The 16,159-nt window shown below is 42.8% G+C and overlaps 2 protein-coding genes across 2 annotated transcripts; both read right to left on the reverse strand.

Moving 5' to 3' along the window:
• Nucleotides 1–265: 265 nt before the first annotated feature.
• On the reverse strand, nucleotides 266–2,592 carry LOC117836858 (uncharacterized). The gene is made up of 6 exons (XM_072290784.1): nucleotides 2,440–2,592; nucleotides 2,153–2,241; nucleotides 1,732–2,058; nucleotides 1,286–1,628; nucleotides 1,102–1,186; nucleotides 266–986 (listed from the first exon to the last, which is right to left on the reverse strand). Exons 1-6 carry the CDS (start codon nucleotides 2,583–2,585, stop codon nucleotides 795–797), a joined length of 1,182 nt encoding a protein of 393 aa, XP_072146885.1. The 5' UTR covers nucleotides 2,586–2,592; the 3' UTR covers nucleotides 266–794.
• A 3,075-nt stretch (nucleotides 2,593–5,667) lies between these two features.
• On the reverse strand, nucleotides 5,668–12,552 carry LOC117837940 (probable chromo domain-containing protein LHP1). Its single transcript, XM_034717755.2, has 5 exons — nucleotides 12,094–12,552; nucleotides 11,297–11,383; nucleotides 10,520–11,209; nucleotides 6,037–6,097; nucleotides 5,668–5,960 (listed from the first exon to the last, which is right to left on the reverse strand). The coding sequence occupies exons 1-5, from the start codon at nucleotides 12,366–12,368 to the stop codon at nucleotides 5,907–5,909; spliced, it is 1,167 nt and encodes a 388-aa protein (XP_034573646.1). The 5' UTR covers nucleotides 12,369–12,552; the 3' UTR covers nucleotides 5,668–5,906.
• Nucleotides 12,553–16,159: the final 3,607 nt, after the last annotated feature.

Consider the following 16,159-nt stretch of genomic DNA (forward strand, 5'->3'; position numbering starts at 1 on the left):
AAAGGAGATTAGTTCTACTATACTCTTTATATTAAAATTAGTTTCAATGTTCCTCCAGCGTGGGAGCTCTTGAATGTCATTATTTAGTCAGAAAAAAAATCAGCTTACCATGCATGTCATTATTTAATATTAAAATTAAAAAATTAACTTGCATTTCCAAGGGGCGTTTTAGAATCTTTTTTGTACAAATAAAAATTAATTTCTGAAACTTTCCTGTATATTGAAATCTAAGGTTATGCGTCATGAACAAACTCCGAAACCTACATTTACATAAATAAACAGGTGCTCTTATACACAGGTTTTAGGTTTGGTAGCTGAAGAACGGATGAAAAAGTTCGTTGTCAGCAAATCCAAATTTCTTGTTGGAATATGCATTGAACCGTTTCATTTGGCTTAGGAACTGTTTGGATACAGCCGCTAAAGTTTAGCACATGTCGTATCGGATGTTTGGATACTAATTAGAAATATTAAACATAGTTTAATTACAAAACTAATTGCACAAATGGAGTCTAATTCACGAGACGAATCTATTAAGCCTAATTAGTTCATATTTTAACAAAGTGGTGCTACAATAACATTTGCTAATGATAGATTAATTAGGCTTAATAGATTCGTCTCGCGAATTAGACTCCATTTGTACAATTAGTTTTGTAATTAGTTTATATTTAGTTTTTCTAATTAGCATCTGATCATCCGATGTGACCCTACTAAAATTTAGCACTTCGTACTCGTATCCAAACAACTCGTTAGAAATGTAGATCTCCATGCCGACGCTTTTTCACACACGCATGGTTTCAGAAACACACGCATGTCCGGGGAAGCTTCCCCGTGGACCGTATCGTCTGTGCCTTGTCCCTGACCTTTCTGTCCGCGCTCCTCCTCTTCTCCTCTGCCGTCAACCTCGAAGCTGCAGCTACCTTGTTGATCCTCGACATCTCCTCGTTGTACTCCTCCAGCGCCTTCGCGCGCTTCCTCTCCGAGTCGCTCTGCAACATAAGATATTTTGGTGAATTTATAGATGTACAAATTACGTTTCAGTAACCTCATTGAACGGAACAGAATGTTATGCGCTGATCTAGTGACTTCTAAGCAACCATTAACCTCATCTTTCAGTTCCTTTTGCCGCCTGGCCTTGGCCTTCTTCTCGGCCTCCCATTCGGCAATGGTCTCCATCGTCTCGTTGTACCTAGCAGGAATTGGTGGCAGACCAGTTGAATGTTTTCTTGAAATTAAGCAGTACTATAACAAATGATGTAATTTAAGCATCAAATTGGTCACTACTTACTGCTTCTTGATTTTGGCCAACTTCTCCTTCTCCCAAGCATCTGCCATCGCTTCCGCTTCACTGGGAAAAGTCATTACAGGAGTGGCAACTGTACTGTCTCTACCGGAATATGAGCTCATTGGCTTGGCCGGGGGTGCTGGCGCTGGCGGCAGCTTCTGATTCCCTTGATCTTGCTCAAATTTCCAGCTTCCTTTCCTTTCTGGTCCTTTTCGGGCGAAACTAGGTTCCTTCTTTATGCTTGGGGCAGAATCATTTGACAACCTCTCCGCCACCTTGTCATCTGATGAAATGACACCTGGCTTCTTATGTGCCGGTCTTAATGGCCTCCTTACCGACACATTAGCTGAAATTTCGCCCAAATGGAGTCGTTATTTGTCGATCAACTTGTTTCTAGCCATATAAAGTCAGCACAAAAAAATGTTTGGAATTATATTTATATGTTATACCTCCTGGTTCTTCATCGTAACCGTCGTCTATGGGCTCTTTGCCGCTGAACCATTTTGAAGATGTGTTGCCTTCAATAGGCCTTTTAAGGCTTTCAGCTTTCTGGGGTGGTGACTTGGACTGCGGTCTGATCCGAGGCTCACCGATTGAAGCATGCTTCTTTCCAGACGCTACCTTCTCCACCATAGGCTTTCCTTCGGTTCCAAACCTCTCCGCAACAGGCTTCTCTTGAGACGCTAGCCTCTCCTCTCGAGCAGCAATAGCATACGCCACTGCTGCCACCATGGCTGCATACGCTGCATCGTATTCCTCCGCATTACTCATTAGCCCTAGACAATAACGTTACTCGTTAGTCCTCGATGATTTCAACAGTTTCAACATAATAAGATGAAAATAGCAGGTAACAGTTATTTTATACCGTACCTCGACCAAAACTTGTGCTTTGCTGATATGGCACTTGTATAGTCTCGCCGCCACCACGATCTTCATGCCCCAACCCAGAAAACCTAACCCTGGAGAGAGGAATCCAACTTGGCAACATCATGTTCTAAATTCTAAATAGTTGTGTGGATTCCAACAGAAGATCGTGGATAATAAGTCTCTTATAAAGAATAAGTGGAAGAAGAATAGAAAGCGAAGAAATCAAACACACATAAGGGTATACATTTGAGCAGCGAATAGATGGCAGTAAAGGTTTCTTGCAAAGCTACCTCAGATGTTTCATGTCGCCATCCATGGCGCAAGATCGATTTCTGAACAACCAAGAACTCTTCGTATGTGTAATGCACTCCTCCGAACTCACAAGCTTAAGTGCTAAGCTATGAAGTTCACTGCAAATTGCCTGCAAGTAACACATATAGAGGGAGGAGGTTAGAAAGAGTAAGAGATCGAAGGCACGAAAGCACTTGTCTTTGAGACAAGCAACAGGAGAATGGAATCGCTTTGCCCTGTCGAAGTTTCTAAGAATCTCTCGGCTTTTCAGCTTACTTCGTGTGGTAGCTACTGCCTATAGATTCTTGTCTCCCCTTTTTGAATTTTTGGAAGTCCAACTCTGTTGTGCAGTTTTACTACCTTGCCCCGCCAGAAGTATTTGTTGCTGAATGAATTGTTTGGTGCGTTTGGACTCACGGATCAAGATTGAAGATATGAATCTTTGATCTTCCCCCAGCAATTTGCCTGTTTCCATACAACCAATTCAAGTTGTTGCCTACTTTATTTTCAAAGTATTAATTCAAACTCGCAAAACTATGCATTAAAATTAAGGAGGTGTTTGGTTGCCGCACAACAGGACTGTAAATGAATCACAGGGGCATTAGAGGTGGGATCGCTGTTTACAGGATTTATTTGGTTGGATAATGCAATGGTATTAGATACCGTTACAACTATTTGGTTTGGTTTGGTTGGACAACGTAACGGTATTAGATACCGTTACAACTATTTGGTTTGGTTTGGTTGGACAACGTAACGGTATTAGATACCGTTACAACTATTTTTTGCTACTCAGGTATCAGAACACTTTTCAAATTTAACAACTATTCATGAGACCAGACATAGCAACTAGCATATCTCTGTACGTTGTACCATATAATACAAGGAGGTTTAACTAATACAAAATTTGCAGCATCATGATGCAAAAAAGTATTCAACATAGACTGAAAGCTAGCCAAGGAGACATAGGTAAAATGAGACACTTCAAACGGAAGACAGCAAGCATGATCAGGACCCTTTTGCTCTTTAGATTCATTGTCGCTTGATTGCCGATCTAGTTCCACCTTCTATCTTCTTCTCTCCTCTACAAAAATGGTGACAAGTTAAGGTATGAGGTGTTATATTTTTCTGAAAATAATGGTATATCGATTCATCAATAATGTTCAACAAGATGTACTTCTATTATCATTAGTTGATTGAATATTTCTACCCAAGATCAGCATCCTTAAATTGCAAACATACAGCTACATATACTAGAACATATTGGCATGATATAATTATAACCTTAGCTGAATTCTTCTGAAAGAACAAGTGAATATGGCAATAAATAAACATGTGAAACAAGATAGCAAAGTGTCACATACCACTAAGCAACTGGTCACTGGGAACAGATACCATAGTTCTTAACTGCTTCTCTGAGAAGCATCAGCTAAAGAATTGTGAATGACATTGTCATAGGATCAGCTCTTGAATGCAAAGCATGCACTAAATATTTGTCTAGGTCTAAGGGTTGTTTTTTTTTTGAAAAAAGAGCGATTATCTTTGCACTGAACCAAGTAACACCATCGACCAATAAGTTAAATAGAATCTCACCATGGCAAACTGTTTTGCTGACATCACTAATCATGTCTCATGCCTATCTAGCCAGCGTTAGGAAAAAACTGTTACGAGTAATACTACAAGAAACATGTGCCTGTAATGTTATCTTTTTGATTGAAGTATCGAGTCCTAACAGAGAATGTAACTAACTTGCTTTAATTTCAGTGAAATAAAGATGCATGAGCTATCCTTACACAACCAACGGGAAGCTATTGTTATCCCGATTTCACTCACAATATAAAAACAAAGCTTATCATGGTACCACCGGTGGCTCTCAGCTAACCATATCGAGCATGTTTAGTTTAACATATCGAGCATGTTTAGTTTAACCATGTCAGAAAAAAGAAAAAAACAACCTAACATCTAATTTACCAGCAAAGATCTGTTCCTCTATTATGAAGTATCTTGACACACAAGTATACGAGCCGCAAATTAACATGCATAATTGGAGCAGTGATGTAAAATTGGAATCTGATTCAAGGCAAGGACAAGAAGTGATTAACTACACACTATATTTATGAACAGAAGCAAAAAAAAATAGAATTAACTATAAAGAACATACAATCCACAGATCCATCTTGAGTTATCGACCACATCATCAACAATACCTTGATTCAAGAAATCGATCGACACAAAACTAGATCAAAGGGGAATTCAGAGACATCGCAGAAAGGGGAAGATATCTCATATGAGGAGGAAGATAGGCAGGACTCACCAAGGCAGGAGTATTGGTGATGCACGTCGATCTTCCTCTGAGTAAAACAGATCTTTCTACAGCCTCTGAAAAAGAACCGAGGCTAGGGTTAGGGTTAGGAGAGAAACTGCTCTGGTTATGTGGACGAGGAAGAGAGGGAGTGAGAGGGGGAAGGAGCATAGGCTCACCGTGGTGGCGTATGGTCGCCGGCAAAGCTGCTCATGCAAAGGGCTAGCAAGGGCAGTGCATGGGCGGAGGAGCGGCATCAGGGGAAAAGAGAGGGACAACGTTAGGGGAAAAGAGAGGGGCGGTGTCAGGGAGCGGTATCTCGATGCGATACCAAGGAGGGAGGGGCGTAATAGGACTATAACTAGACTGATACCTGATTACAGGTAATCAAATTATAGATATCTGATTACAGGTAATCAAATTATAGAGGAGGTTAAAACAATCGTATGTAACGGTATCACTTAAGGCCTGTAAACTGATTACGGTACATTTTCACGAACCAAACACCTCCTAACTGATAAAACCTTAGATGTTAACTACAGCCCACGATTCACGGAAAAGGCATCATCTTCCACGGTTCAGTTAACTTCATGCACCACACAGTGCGAGGTAATGATTCCGTGTACAAGTCTTGATGCAAACCTGTGCAGCAAGCGAAGTATCACAAGCTATAACAGAAGTTGTCACTTCCAATCTAAAAACATTCCACCCTCCATGCTGGAACATTTATAAGCAAGCGCACTCGCAAACGTCATGATATTGCCAGCCTTGAATGCTACCCGATCATGCACACGTCAAATCAACTTACATAGAACACCTAACCATGACATGGCACAGATTACCAGGCCAATGGCAAAGCACATAGCAGATTTGACTCAGACTTGCCGGAAAATGGTTGCCACCCAATCGTCCCATAGCCGCCGCAGAGGATCCAATTAACTAACTTCTTAGCATATAATACACACAAAAACGTCCGGGTTAAATTGACATACCATAACATCACAGTTTACTCGCACTCAGCGCAAGGACTATGACAAGAGTGCCAGACTAACAATCTACTACCCAATTGAGCTACAGATATATCTAGCACAAAAAAATGCTACATTAAATACATCTCCATCCATTCCAAACATAGGGGCACGCACAACCGGCTGAAACACAATAGCTTCAATGTGTCGAGGTGGGGTTATAACGAAGGTGCTGCTCATAGTATTCTATAAGCTGCAAATGAGCATAATTGTTAGTGATAATTCATTTTTCCTTCATCAAATGAAATGACAGGACAATACGGACATACCACTAAGGGCTCCTTAGCTTTCAACAGCTTGTCATCTACGAGTACTTCTTTTCCATCAGACCTGTTTATCATGATGGTGGGTAGAAATATTCAGCAAAGTGTATAAGAGACACACATGTCAATGACAACATAATGGCACTGGAGCAAACAGAAACAAAAACCACATGGCACACACAACAAAAACAGAATACATGTTGTTCTAGTAAAAAATATATAGAACCAGAAACCACATGGCACACTCAACATCAACACTGCAGGATAAAAACTTCAACATGCCATAACAACTAGATAGGATAATTGTTGCTCCATGATAACTGCCAGATAATTTATCTTCGCCCAGTTGTATATAATGAATTTATTTGAAAGACATTTTCAAAGCTGACTGCAACTATGAACAATAGTCAAAGAATTGAATGATCACGCAATTTATGCCAAGGGACATGGATGAACTCGATACCAATACTTGATAGTAACCCACAGCATAACCATACTGCATAATTTGGAACATGTCACCATTTGTCACTTCTATTAAAATTTTGGTTCCATGCTTGAATACACAGTAGGGTTTCATGTGTAATAAACAAATAGTGAGTTCATTCTAAAAATTGGGATAATAATCCCATAAGGGTAAACTGGAACATTCAAATGCATAATTTAAGCTCTCAAATTTCCAAAACTAACTTTCCAATATTCATCAGATAAAAGGTACTTATCTAGGATAGTGCAAACCATTTACTTGAGACTTGAGTCAAGCCAGGTAATTCTCATACCTTGGAGTCCAGTTCCGATCCACAGGACCACAAATAATCAACAGTAACGTCAACATTCGTTACTACTATACACGGTTGCTACAGACATGGTCCTTCCATAGTCCAGACCCTGTTATCATCTTTACTATTTGATGATACCAATATTTTTTAAAAACAATTAATCACACATACAAGTATGCAATCCCCAAAATTGAGGTACAACAAGATCTAAAAATGCACATTTAAAGCCCCTGGCTGACTTGTTCCAATTATCTTTAGAATTTTTTAGAAAACTCAAGATATCAAATATTAAGAGAAATAAAATAAATTGTTAGTGTAATCCTTGTTGGATGTTAGTTTGAGTCAAGTCTTTGCCTTAGTGTCTAAGTCAAGACTTGAGTGGCAGTGTGAGTGTGAGTGTGAGTGAGAGTCTGAGAAAGAGAGTGGAAAATGGTGGTGGTGTAGTGTTGATCAGTTTGCGAGTGAAGCAAATTGTTCGGTTCATGAAGCACGGAGTGCGTGCTATGTGGAGCTCATGCATGTAGTGTGTGGCTGCGTGCTATGTGGAGTTCGTGTGCCTGTGTTAGTGAGCTAGCTGTGTGTGTTCTTGGCCAGGTTGTGCGGCTGAGTCACAGCTTAGTGCATGTGTGTTTGTGATGTGTAAAATCAGTGTAATGTCATGTTATAGTGTGGTGAATTTTAGTGCAAAAAAGGGTGCTGGTGTGTAGTGCCACAAAATTGTGTGTGCGTTCCTTATCAGTGAGAGCTTTCTTGTAGATCATGCTAAACATTGTGTGAGTGGGTGTGTGACCTGGGGAGGTGCTAGAGGCTAACAATTAGTATCAGAGCCGTATGGTTGGTTTTGGATCTTGAGGAGGCATGGAGGGAGGTGAAGACTCGAGGTTCATGCTCGATGGGCACCAGGAAAGTGCTTGGTGCTGTGCAAGGTGGAGCATGGCGGTGGTCGGTGATCCAATCTGTGGTGTCAAGAACTCTAGGCGGGTGGCCTAGACCATCTGATGGGACACATATCGATCGGATGTGGTGGTCGGATCGATCAGAGTGTGGGAGTACCACGACATGGCTTCAGGGGTGGACCTAGAGAGAAATGTGAGTGAGGGCATACTATGCTTAATCACCCAAAGTATGCAACTATACATGGTCAGAAAATAAAGACCTCCAGTGCGCACCAAGGTCTGAGTGAGTGAGGGCCTGTGCCTAGCTGAACTCAACGTGGGTCCGCCACTGATGGCTTGTACATAGGAAGTGTGCAAGGGCGCGATTGTTATGGTAGGGGCTAGCAAGCTCAAGTGGAGCATGCGTGGTGGGCTCGTGCTGCAAGCCGCGGATGGCGTTGGGGAGCAGATGGCGTCATGGTGGTGGTGCGGCTGTGGGAGTGAGGTCGGTGCGAGCCCTGGTGTGAAGGTGCATGCTCAGAGGTGCAGAATAAAGCCAACAAGGATTAGGGGGAGGTTGTTAGTGTAATCCTTGTTGGATGTTAGTTTGAGTCAAGTCTTCTCTTAGTGCAAGTCAAGTCTTTGCCTTAGGGTGCAAGTCAAGTCTTTGCCTTAGTGTGTAAGTCAAGACTTGAGTCTTCAAGAGTAAGGCATTAGGGCTGTCTTGTGCTATAAAAGGTGTGGTGGTGTGAGTGTGAGTGTGAGAAAGATAGAAGGGGGAGCAATGTAGGTGAGTGGAGGGTGGTGGTGGTGTAGTGTTGATCAGTTTGCGAGTGAAGCAAATTGATCAGTTCGTAAAGCACGGAGTGCATGCTATGTAGAACTCGTGCATGTAGCATGTGGCTGTGTGCTATGTGGAGTTCGTGTGCCTGTGTTAATGAGCTAGCTGTATGAGTGTTCTTGGCCGCTTTGTGCAGCTGAGTCACAGCATAGTGCATGTGTGGTTGTGATGTGTAAAATCAGCGTAATGTCGTGTTAAAGTGTGGTGAATTTTAGTGCAAAAAAGGTCGCTGGTGTGCAGTGCCACAAAATTGTGTGCGTTCCTTATCAATGAGAACTTTCTTGGAGATCGTGCTAAACATTGTGCGAGTGGGTGTGTGATCCAGGGAGGTGCTAGAGGCTAACATAAATTAACTGAATGTTTTTCTGGGAAAACAAATTAAGACAATTTAGGCATAGAACAATTGACCGATTCAAAAAACAAATGTACAAGAAGTAATACTCCCTCCATTCTCTTTTGATAGTACTATTTCCTCTTGGCACAATGACCAAGGAAAACAATCCTACCTATCATGCTACTTATCAACCATTTAATCATGCCATTAACTAGTCCTCGTAAACAAGCGATTCATTAAGGCCTAGATTTCTTGATGCCCATGTAGCCAATCTCGGTTGGAAGAATTAAGAGTCACACATCGGACCCAAGACAACCATTAAGTGGACGCATAGTTGGACTGAAATAAGACTATCAAAAGAGAATTTTTCAGATTTGGAAATATGCCTATCAAAAGCGAACGGAGGGAGTACGTAACAACAATATCAAGAAGGCCCTAACATATTAAGACCTTTCTCTCGATATCTGACCTAGCTTCACCTTCCACTCTAAATTTGCTAAAAAATTCTACTACTAATTTCCTAATTGATATGATAAATGCATGGACATAGATCTTCATAGGTACTCCGGTACAGAGATACACTATTTGAGTTCAAATTAGTTCACATGTTGCACTGTCAGGTTAAGGCCTTAGGATAAGAAATTAAGGTGATAAGATAATATAGAAAACTTGGATGAGAATTTTTTTTCATGTGACTGTTCAATTCCCCAATTGATTCAAAGGCTGCAGCAGATTTTTTTAGGCAACTGCCACCAGGGGGCGGATCTACCTATATGACGAGGTATGGCAGTAGCCACACCTGCCCACCAGCGGAACACCCACTCTTGACACTTTCTTCCCAGCCAGCTGCCGTCTAGAGTGAGCGTGCAGTAGTATTGGAGATGGAGATGAAATGTCAGGGTACATAAACGAGGATGTGTGGGTACATGGTCTTGTGGGCCATTAACCTTGCGACACATCGTGGGCCCTGTATTTCCTCTGTCCCCAATGTGTACACATACCGTGAGTGCGCGACAACAAGAGATGGAAGCAGCTGTATAACGGTGTAAGCCCATAACTATACCTGAGCGGCGTCATGGCGCTCTCCAGCGGCTGCGCTATGCTAGAGTCTGGATTGCTAGATGGTGGCTTGCGCCATTGTGCAGAGGGTGGTGCCAAAGCGGTCCAGGGTCTCTGCAGAGTGCAGTCACCAATAATTGCTTTTGTGGGATTTATCATTTGTGTTATGAAGTACTCTATGAATTTGTGATCACTTATCCACCAATGCAGTAAACTTGATCAGGAGATAAATTTTTCTTCTTCAGTGGTTGGCGTAATCCTTGTAACTTTGTTTTTTCCTCCTTTTATTAATCATAATGTTGCATTCCTCATTAGAACAAAAAAGACTGCTATGCATCGAAGATACTATATTTCAAGCACAACAAGACGATAAGTCCACCACACCTAAGATTTTGTTCTGGATCCGCCACTCTACCACTAAGTACATCTAGTCTGAGAACTGGTGTGTTTTTAATGTTGCTTAAACTGGTTTCTTGTGGACTTAGGGTATTGCTCTAATTGGACAGGGTGCAATGGTAAAATACAACCACCATCAGTAAGTGAAATTAAACAGATTCAGCAGCTAAGACCAGTGGACTAAGGAAGAAGGTATGATATTAATCACCTGAGTGCCTTGAACGATATTGCCACTTGCTGCACGCCATCCACAACAGTGGCAAAATAGCGCACTGGCTTGATGATCTTGATGATCTTAGGATTATGAATATGGCTAGCAGAGTCATCCCCCTTGTTTTTATCACCAGTTTCTCCTTCTGTGGAATCAACATACTCGTTGCCAGGCTTGTCAGTTGTGCGATCACGAATATCTCCTTGTTCTTGTGGTGCTACTTCATCCTGCTTGAACCTCCTAACACATCCGGACTTGCGCTTCTTTGCACCAGTTATCTGGCCACCCTGAGATGGGGGTGGTCGTACCGAACTTTCCACCTTTGATGAACCATTCGCAAGCTGATGCTCGTCTTGTTGGTCAGTCAAGCTAACAGACAGAGGAGCCCCTTGTGATGGAAACCCAACTGAAACTACACCCGAACTACCCTCCTGGACTACTCTTTGCCCAAGCACATTCACTGATGCCTCAAGTCCACCAAACAAGCTCTTGTTACCATTATTACTGGCTCTCCTACTACTTGTCCTGCAGGGCATTTTTTTGGGTTCTGGGGCATGATGGCCTGTCATGGATCGGGCCTCCGACCGAGGTGGGCGACCCCGTTTGCCACGAGAAGGGTTAGGATCGGATGTTGAAGTAGTAGCAGCCTTACGCTTTCGCTTCCGAGAGGACCTTGGCGACCGTGACCTGCATTCAACCACCAGCACAATGGGCAATGCAATCTTCTGCAAATGTGGAACTAATGCTGAAGAGAGAGGTGCTTCAAATTCATACCGCTTATCAAAAGCATCAACAATGTCGGAGCAGGCCTTCAGGTTTTCAAGGGGTTCCCATGTGTTAGCACTCTCCGGCCACCCACGCCTTATAAATCACATCGGATTGTTAGGGATATAGTATCAGCAGTAACACTTGCAGTAAACATGCATATACAATTCAGCTTTCATGCGTAGCCCACAATCAAGGAAAGAAAGAGCAATCAGGCATTACACAATGAATCTATTGAATGAAGCAAAAATGAAGTTAGAGGAAGACATGACTCAATGCCTACCAAATTTGGCCACCAAAATGCAAGATGCAGCAACATGCGCTCTATTTAATAAGAAAATGAAAGAGCTGGTCTTAAATCAACAGCGCAAATAAAAGAACTTCAGTACAACATTGCCAGTTGCCCAATTGCCAAAAAGCCATTCTTGAGTGTGGAGTTCATAACTTAACATCAACACGGTGCTAGAAACGTTCCGAGAGCATGGACAAGGGTAGATCGATGGCACCAAGCTGTGCTGATATTGAACAGACAAACACAAAGAATTCCGTGAACAATGAAACAACGAAAACTTCTAGAGTAATTCAACGTAACCCGCTTCTCCATAACAAATCCAAGAATAAGCAAATGTAGCGCAATAAACACCAAAACATGCCAAGAAGCTACGAACGGGGCGAGATTCCGCACTACTGATTATCTAAGAAACGCGACCCAATCCAAGCAACAATCCAGTAGGAAGCAGCGCTGCGAGTATATGGGAAGTCCAAAAAAAAGAGAATAGATTGAGAGAGGAAGCGGCGTGACCAACCACTTGACGAGGTACTGGAGCTGGCCCTTGCGCAGGCGGCGGCGACGGATGGCCTCGATCTCGAAGTAGCCCTCGGCCAGCTTCGGCGGGTCCACGGCGTCCTGCGCCGGCGTCTCCGCCTCGGCCTCGGCCTCATCCTCCTCACCTTCCCCCTCCTCCGTCTGCTCCTCTTCCTCCCCCTCTTCTTCCTCGCCCTCAGTCTGTTCCTCCGCCTCCTCTTCGTCCTCCTCGAGAGCCTCCGCCAGATCGCCGGAATCCTTTCTGCTCCGCCCCATGGCGAATCTTGCTCGCACTCGCCGCGCCGGCCTCACGTTCGCCTGGTGCTCCCCAAATCGGGGGCGGATCTTGTGAAGATTTTTGCTGATGAGCGCTCTGGTTGTTGGAGCCGCCTTTTCTTGGAGGGATTTGGGACTGGGGAGGAACAGGGCAAGGGCAGGTCTCCGTACGGCTACGGCGTGACGTTTCTGTAGCAGTCAGGCAGCAGCGGCCCTGGAGCAAAGTCTTTTTGTTTCCGCTTTTACCCCTATGCGTGTCCGAGGCGTGAGGTCGCCTAGGCCTACTCGTGTATATTAAGTTCATGTACTATTTTTTTTAATATTTTAACATACATCATCATTTATAGCTATTCATCATTTTTTCAATAAAAATCTAGCTTATTATCATCGACATTTGACCAATATTGGTTATATATACCAACATTTTTTTTGAACTTTTTTACGTTGATCAATATTATTGCTCAACAATTTTTAACATGCACCAATTTTTTTGCACTCACCAATATTTTTTTCTTAATATTTTTTTGAGATTCACCAACTTTTTTACGAAAAAAATGTTGAGATAGTTCATTTAAAATGTTGAGATAATTCATCTCAAATGTTGAGCCGGTTATTAGGCTACTGCTGGGTTATAGATGTTTAGTTATGGCAAAATAGGTATTTTGGTCACTAAACTTTGCTTCGAGGGTCAAATTCATCCCTCAACTTTACGATCGACCAATCTAGTCCATTAACTTTCGTTTTTAAATCAAAGTCATCTTGTGCTGATGTGATGCTCCATATTAGCATGAGACTTACGTTAAAAGTCCTTTTTGCCCTTAGCTCCTTTCCATCCTCAAAACAAGCAACGAGAATTGAGAAAATGGAAAATCAAACTATCTAATCACACAAAAGCAACGAGAATTGAGAAAATGGAAAATCAAACTATCTAATCACACAAATGTTGGACGAGCACTAGTGGGAACCGGCCAAGGATTGCGATTTGGAGGGACTGGTGCTCCTGGGGTTCCTCCGAACGGCATGAGACCTCCTTCGAAATCGGGAGAGTCTCCCGAGCTTCGCAGGGGTTGTTCACACATTGCTTGTTCCGGTCACATCACCCATTCCCGAGAGAGCCCAGGGCAATCCGGAGGACCTCCAGGACACTACAGAAGACCTCCAGGGAAGGGGGGGGTCTTCGGGACACTCCGGAAGACCTCTAAGGCAGGGGCATCCCAGAGCCCAGGTCACTGAGGGAAGGGGAGGACCCTTCTCCGTACCGCGGGGCCATTCAGTGGACCACCCTCGAGGCCATGTTTGCCCTAGGTATGGAGGGGACGATGCCCCATGTCCACGTTAGCCCTAGGTACGGAGAGTCACCTTACCCCGAAGGGGGAATTGACCTCAAAGCTCTTGCAAACGTTCCCTTCCCAGACCAAGACCCAGAGTTTCCGTACTGAAGGGCATAAACGTTTTTCTCCGATAAAGTCCCCTCCCCAAGGCTATAAATAGGAGGGCACACACTACAAGAAATCTTCCGGTCTATGATGATAATTTTATGACACATTTTTTATCATCATAAATTTATAACATTTTTGGCTGAAAACATCATAAAATTTTACATCCGAGCAAAGTTAGTGACGAAGTTACGGAACGTCATAAAAGTTGACACTCAAGACAAAACGAAAACGTCACTCGTTGTTGCATGGTAGTTTTGTGATGACATAAGGTCCGCAAAAATATCATAAACCAACCAGGATCCCACATGTAAGCATTTGTTGAAAAATAAGGTGTGCAAAAATGTCATAAAGCAAGGGGCCCATGCAAGCCTGAATTGAGAAATAAGATGTTCCACTTCATCATAAAATCTGGCAGAGTCCCACAAGTCAGTTTGAGATAAAAAACGGAAGTAGGGGTCGAACCTATGACCTCTTGATTCTAAAGAGTTGGCACTACCACTGAGACATGATGTAGTTATGGTTCTTGAAAAAGGCAGCTCATTTATATTAAAGTTCTAATAAGCGTGATCCACTTCCCAGTTGCAGGCCAGAGCAACGGGTATATTTGCAACATCGTACACTGCAAGGGACTCATTGACATGCTCATGTTGGCTGTGGCAAAGACCTGAGCCTAGAGGCATCGGTGCGCAGATCTGCAATGGGCAACGGGAATGGCGCATCCTAGCAGCAAAGGGAGGAGTAGGAGCTAGGTCAAGTCAAATGCATATTTTGTGCCACTACTTTCCCTTTCGTCAAAGGGAAGGGGATTTCTAGAATTGGGAATTTGAGTTGAAGGCAGTAAACTCCGATTTTGTCCTAACCTTAGGTTTGCATTTCCGATTGGTGATAGAAATTGATAGGCTATAGTTTATGAAGTGCAAAACTAAACATTGATTTCAAGTTACAATGACTTATTTGAAGTATCCGAGTATTCCATCATCTTCTTCCGTTGGTAGCTACTGCTCGGAGACATCTTCCTACGACACTACCCATTGTCATCCTGAAAACAAGTGCGATCACGAATTGAGAGCTGTGGTAAAGTATTCTTGGACCTTTCTCAATCCTAGCCATCGGTTTGTTTGCTGCCCAAAGGTAATGGCTACCTGCTTCATAGAGATTTTGGTTCTATGGTTTCATGTTATTGTTGTCAACGACGATTTGTAAAGGGGCGTTTAATTTGCCGAATGAAAAGAAGCAATGCGGTTACATGATATGGGTTGATCTAGAATGGGATGATATGGACTTTGGTGTTCTGGTGAAGCTCATCAAGAAGAAGGTGCAAGCTGAAGGGGATGCAAAGAAGTGGGAGGAAGAATTGGTAGGAGCTAATAGTGAGCTTAGAAGGATTAGGAATGAGCTTAAGATGGTGTGGCAACAACTTCAGAAGGCTACTGCCGAGCTGAAGTTCATTGGGAATTATAGGCACAATGTCAAACTCGCGCACGTGCTGCTTGCTTTATTTGTTGCTATCGCGGGATTAATGCTTGATGGCAAGGATAATTAAGTAGATGGTTCAGAGGTGGGATGGTGCTCTTATATTTTTGTAGCTAATGGTACTTAGAGTGAAAGTATCATAGGATTGCCTTATGTTTCTGAACATTGTACCAATGATGTATTATGCAAGTGTCACTTTGGTTATATTGCCTTATATTTCTAAACATTGTGTCGATGATGTATTGTCACTTTGCCAATCTCATGGCATGATTTCATTTTGTTGTTTCCAAGAGTGCCACATTAACAAAATAAAAATGAAACCATGGATGAAACTCTGGGTCTGCTTGGTTGTCTTGCACAACCTTGCCCACTAGCCTTGTTTGCCAAGACTTGGCAAGGCAATCCATGCTAGGTGGTGTTGGGTATTTTAGCGAAGTGCGAATAAATCCGCAAGTGCACGGATACCATTGTACCTTTCACTTATTCCAAGGGTATCAAATCCAAGGGAACTAACTTCTATTCTAGTGAGTCCAAGGACACACACCGGCTTACCCCTGGTCTGCTGTTGACACTCGTTATTGCCACCTTTTTAGTGCTATTTAAGTGGTGTTTTTGGACTAATTCACTACTAGAAATAGTAGCTTCCAGGATGTTTTGCGCGTGATGTTCTAAAACTTCTTCATTGAATATGCCACATCTATGACGAAAATCTCAAGTTCGTCATAGATCATCGGCGGGAGCCCTCCGCCGCTATGGAATTATGAAGAAAGAAACACGCGTCATAGAATAACATCTCATATCGTCACAAAACGGTGTACCACCAACATCTTGTATCGGTGACGCCAGCGACTCATCATAGAACCGATGGGCCACATGTAG

This window comes from Setaria viridis, chromosome 9 (assembly GCF_005286985.2).
Source record: "Setaria viridis chromosome 9, Setaria_viridis_v4.0, whole genome shotgun sequence".
Classification (NCBI taxonomy): domain Eukaryota; kingdom Viridiplantae; phylum Streptophyta; class Magnoliopsida; order Poales; family Poaceae; genus Setaria; species Setaria viridis.

Coding starts and splice junctions, on each gene's coding strand:
- LOC117837940 (XM_034717755.2), bottom strand. CDS start 12,368: ATGGGGCGGAGCAGAAAGGATTCCGGCGATCTGGCGGAGGCTCTCGAG. Junction 11,384..12,093: donor CTCCAGTACCTCGTCAAGTG/GTTGGTCACGCC, acceptor GTGATTTATAAG/GCGTGGGTGGCCGGAGAGTG. Junction 6,098..10,519: donor ATATCGTTCAAGGCACTCAG/GTGATTAATATC, acceptor CATGATAAACAG/GTCTGATGGAAAAGAAGTAC.
- LOC117836858 (XM_072290784.1), bottom strand. CDS start 2,585: ATGTGTTACTTGCAGGCAATTTGCAGTGAACTTCATAGCTTAGCACTT. Junction 1,629..1,731: donor TTACGATGAAGAACCAGGAG/GTATAACATATA, acceptor GCGAAATTTCAG/CTAATGTGTCGGTAAGGAGG. Junction 987..1,101: donor AAAAGGAACTGAAAGATGAG/GTTAATGGTTGC, acceptor CTTATGTTGCAG/AGCGACTCGGAGAGGAAGCG.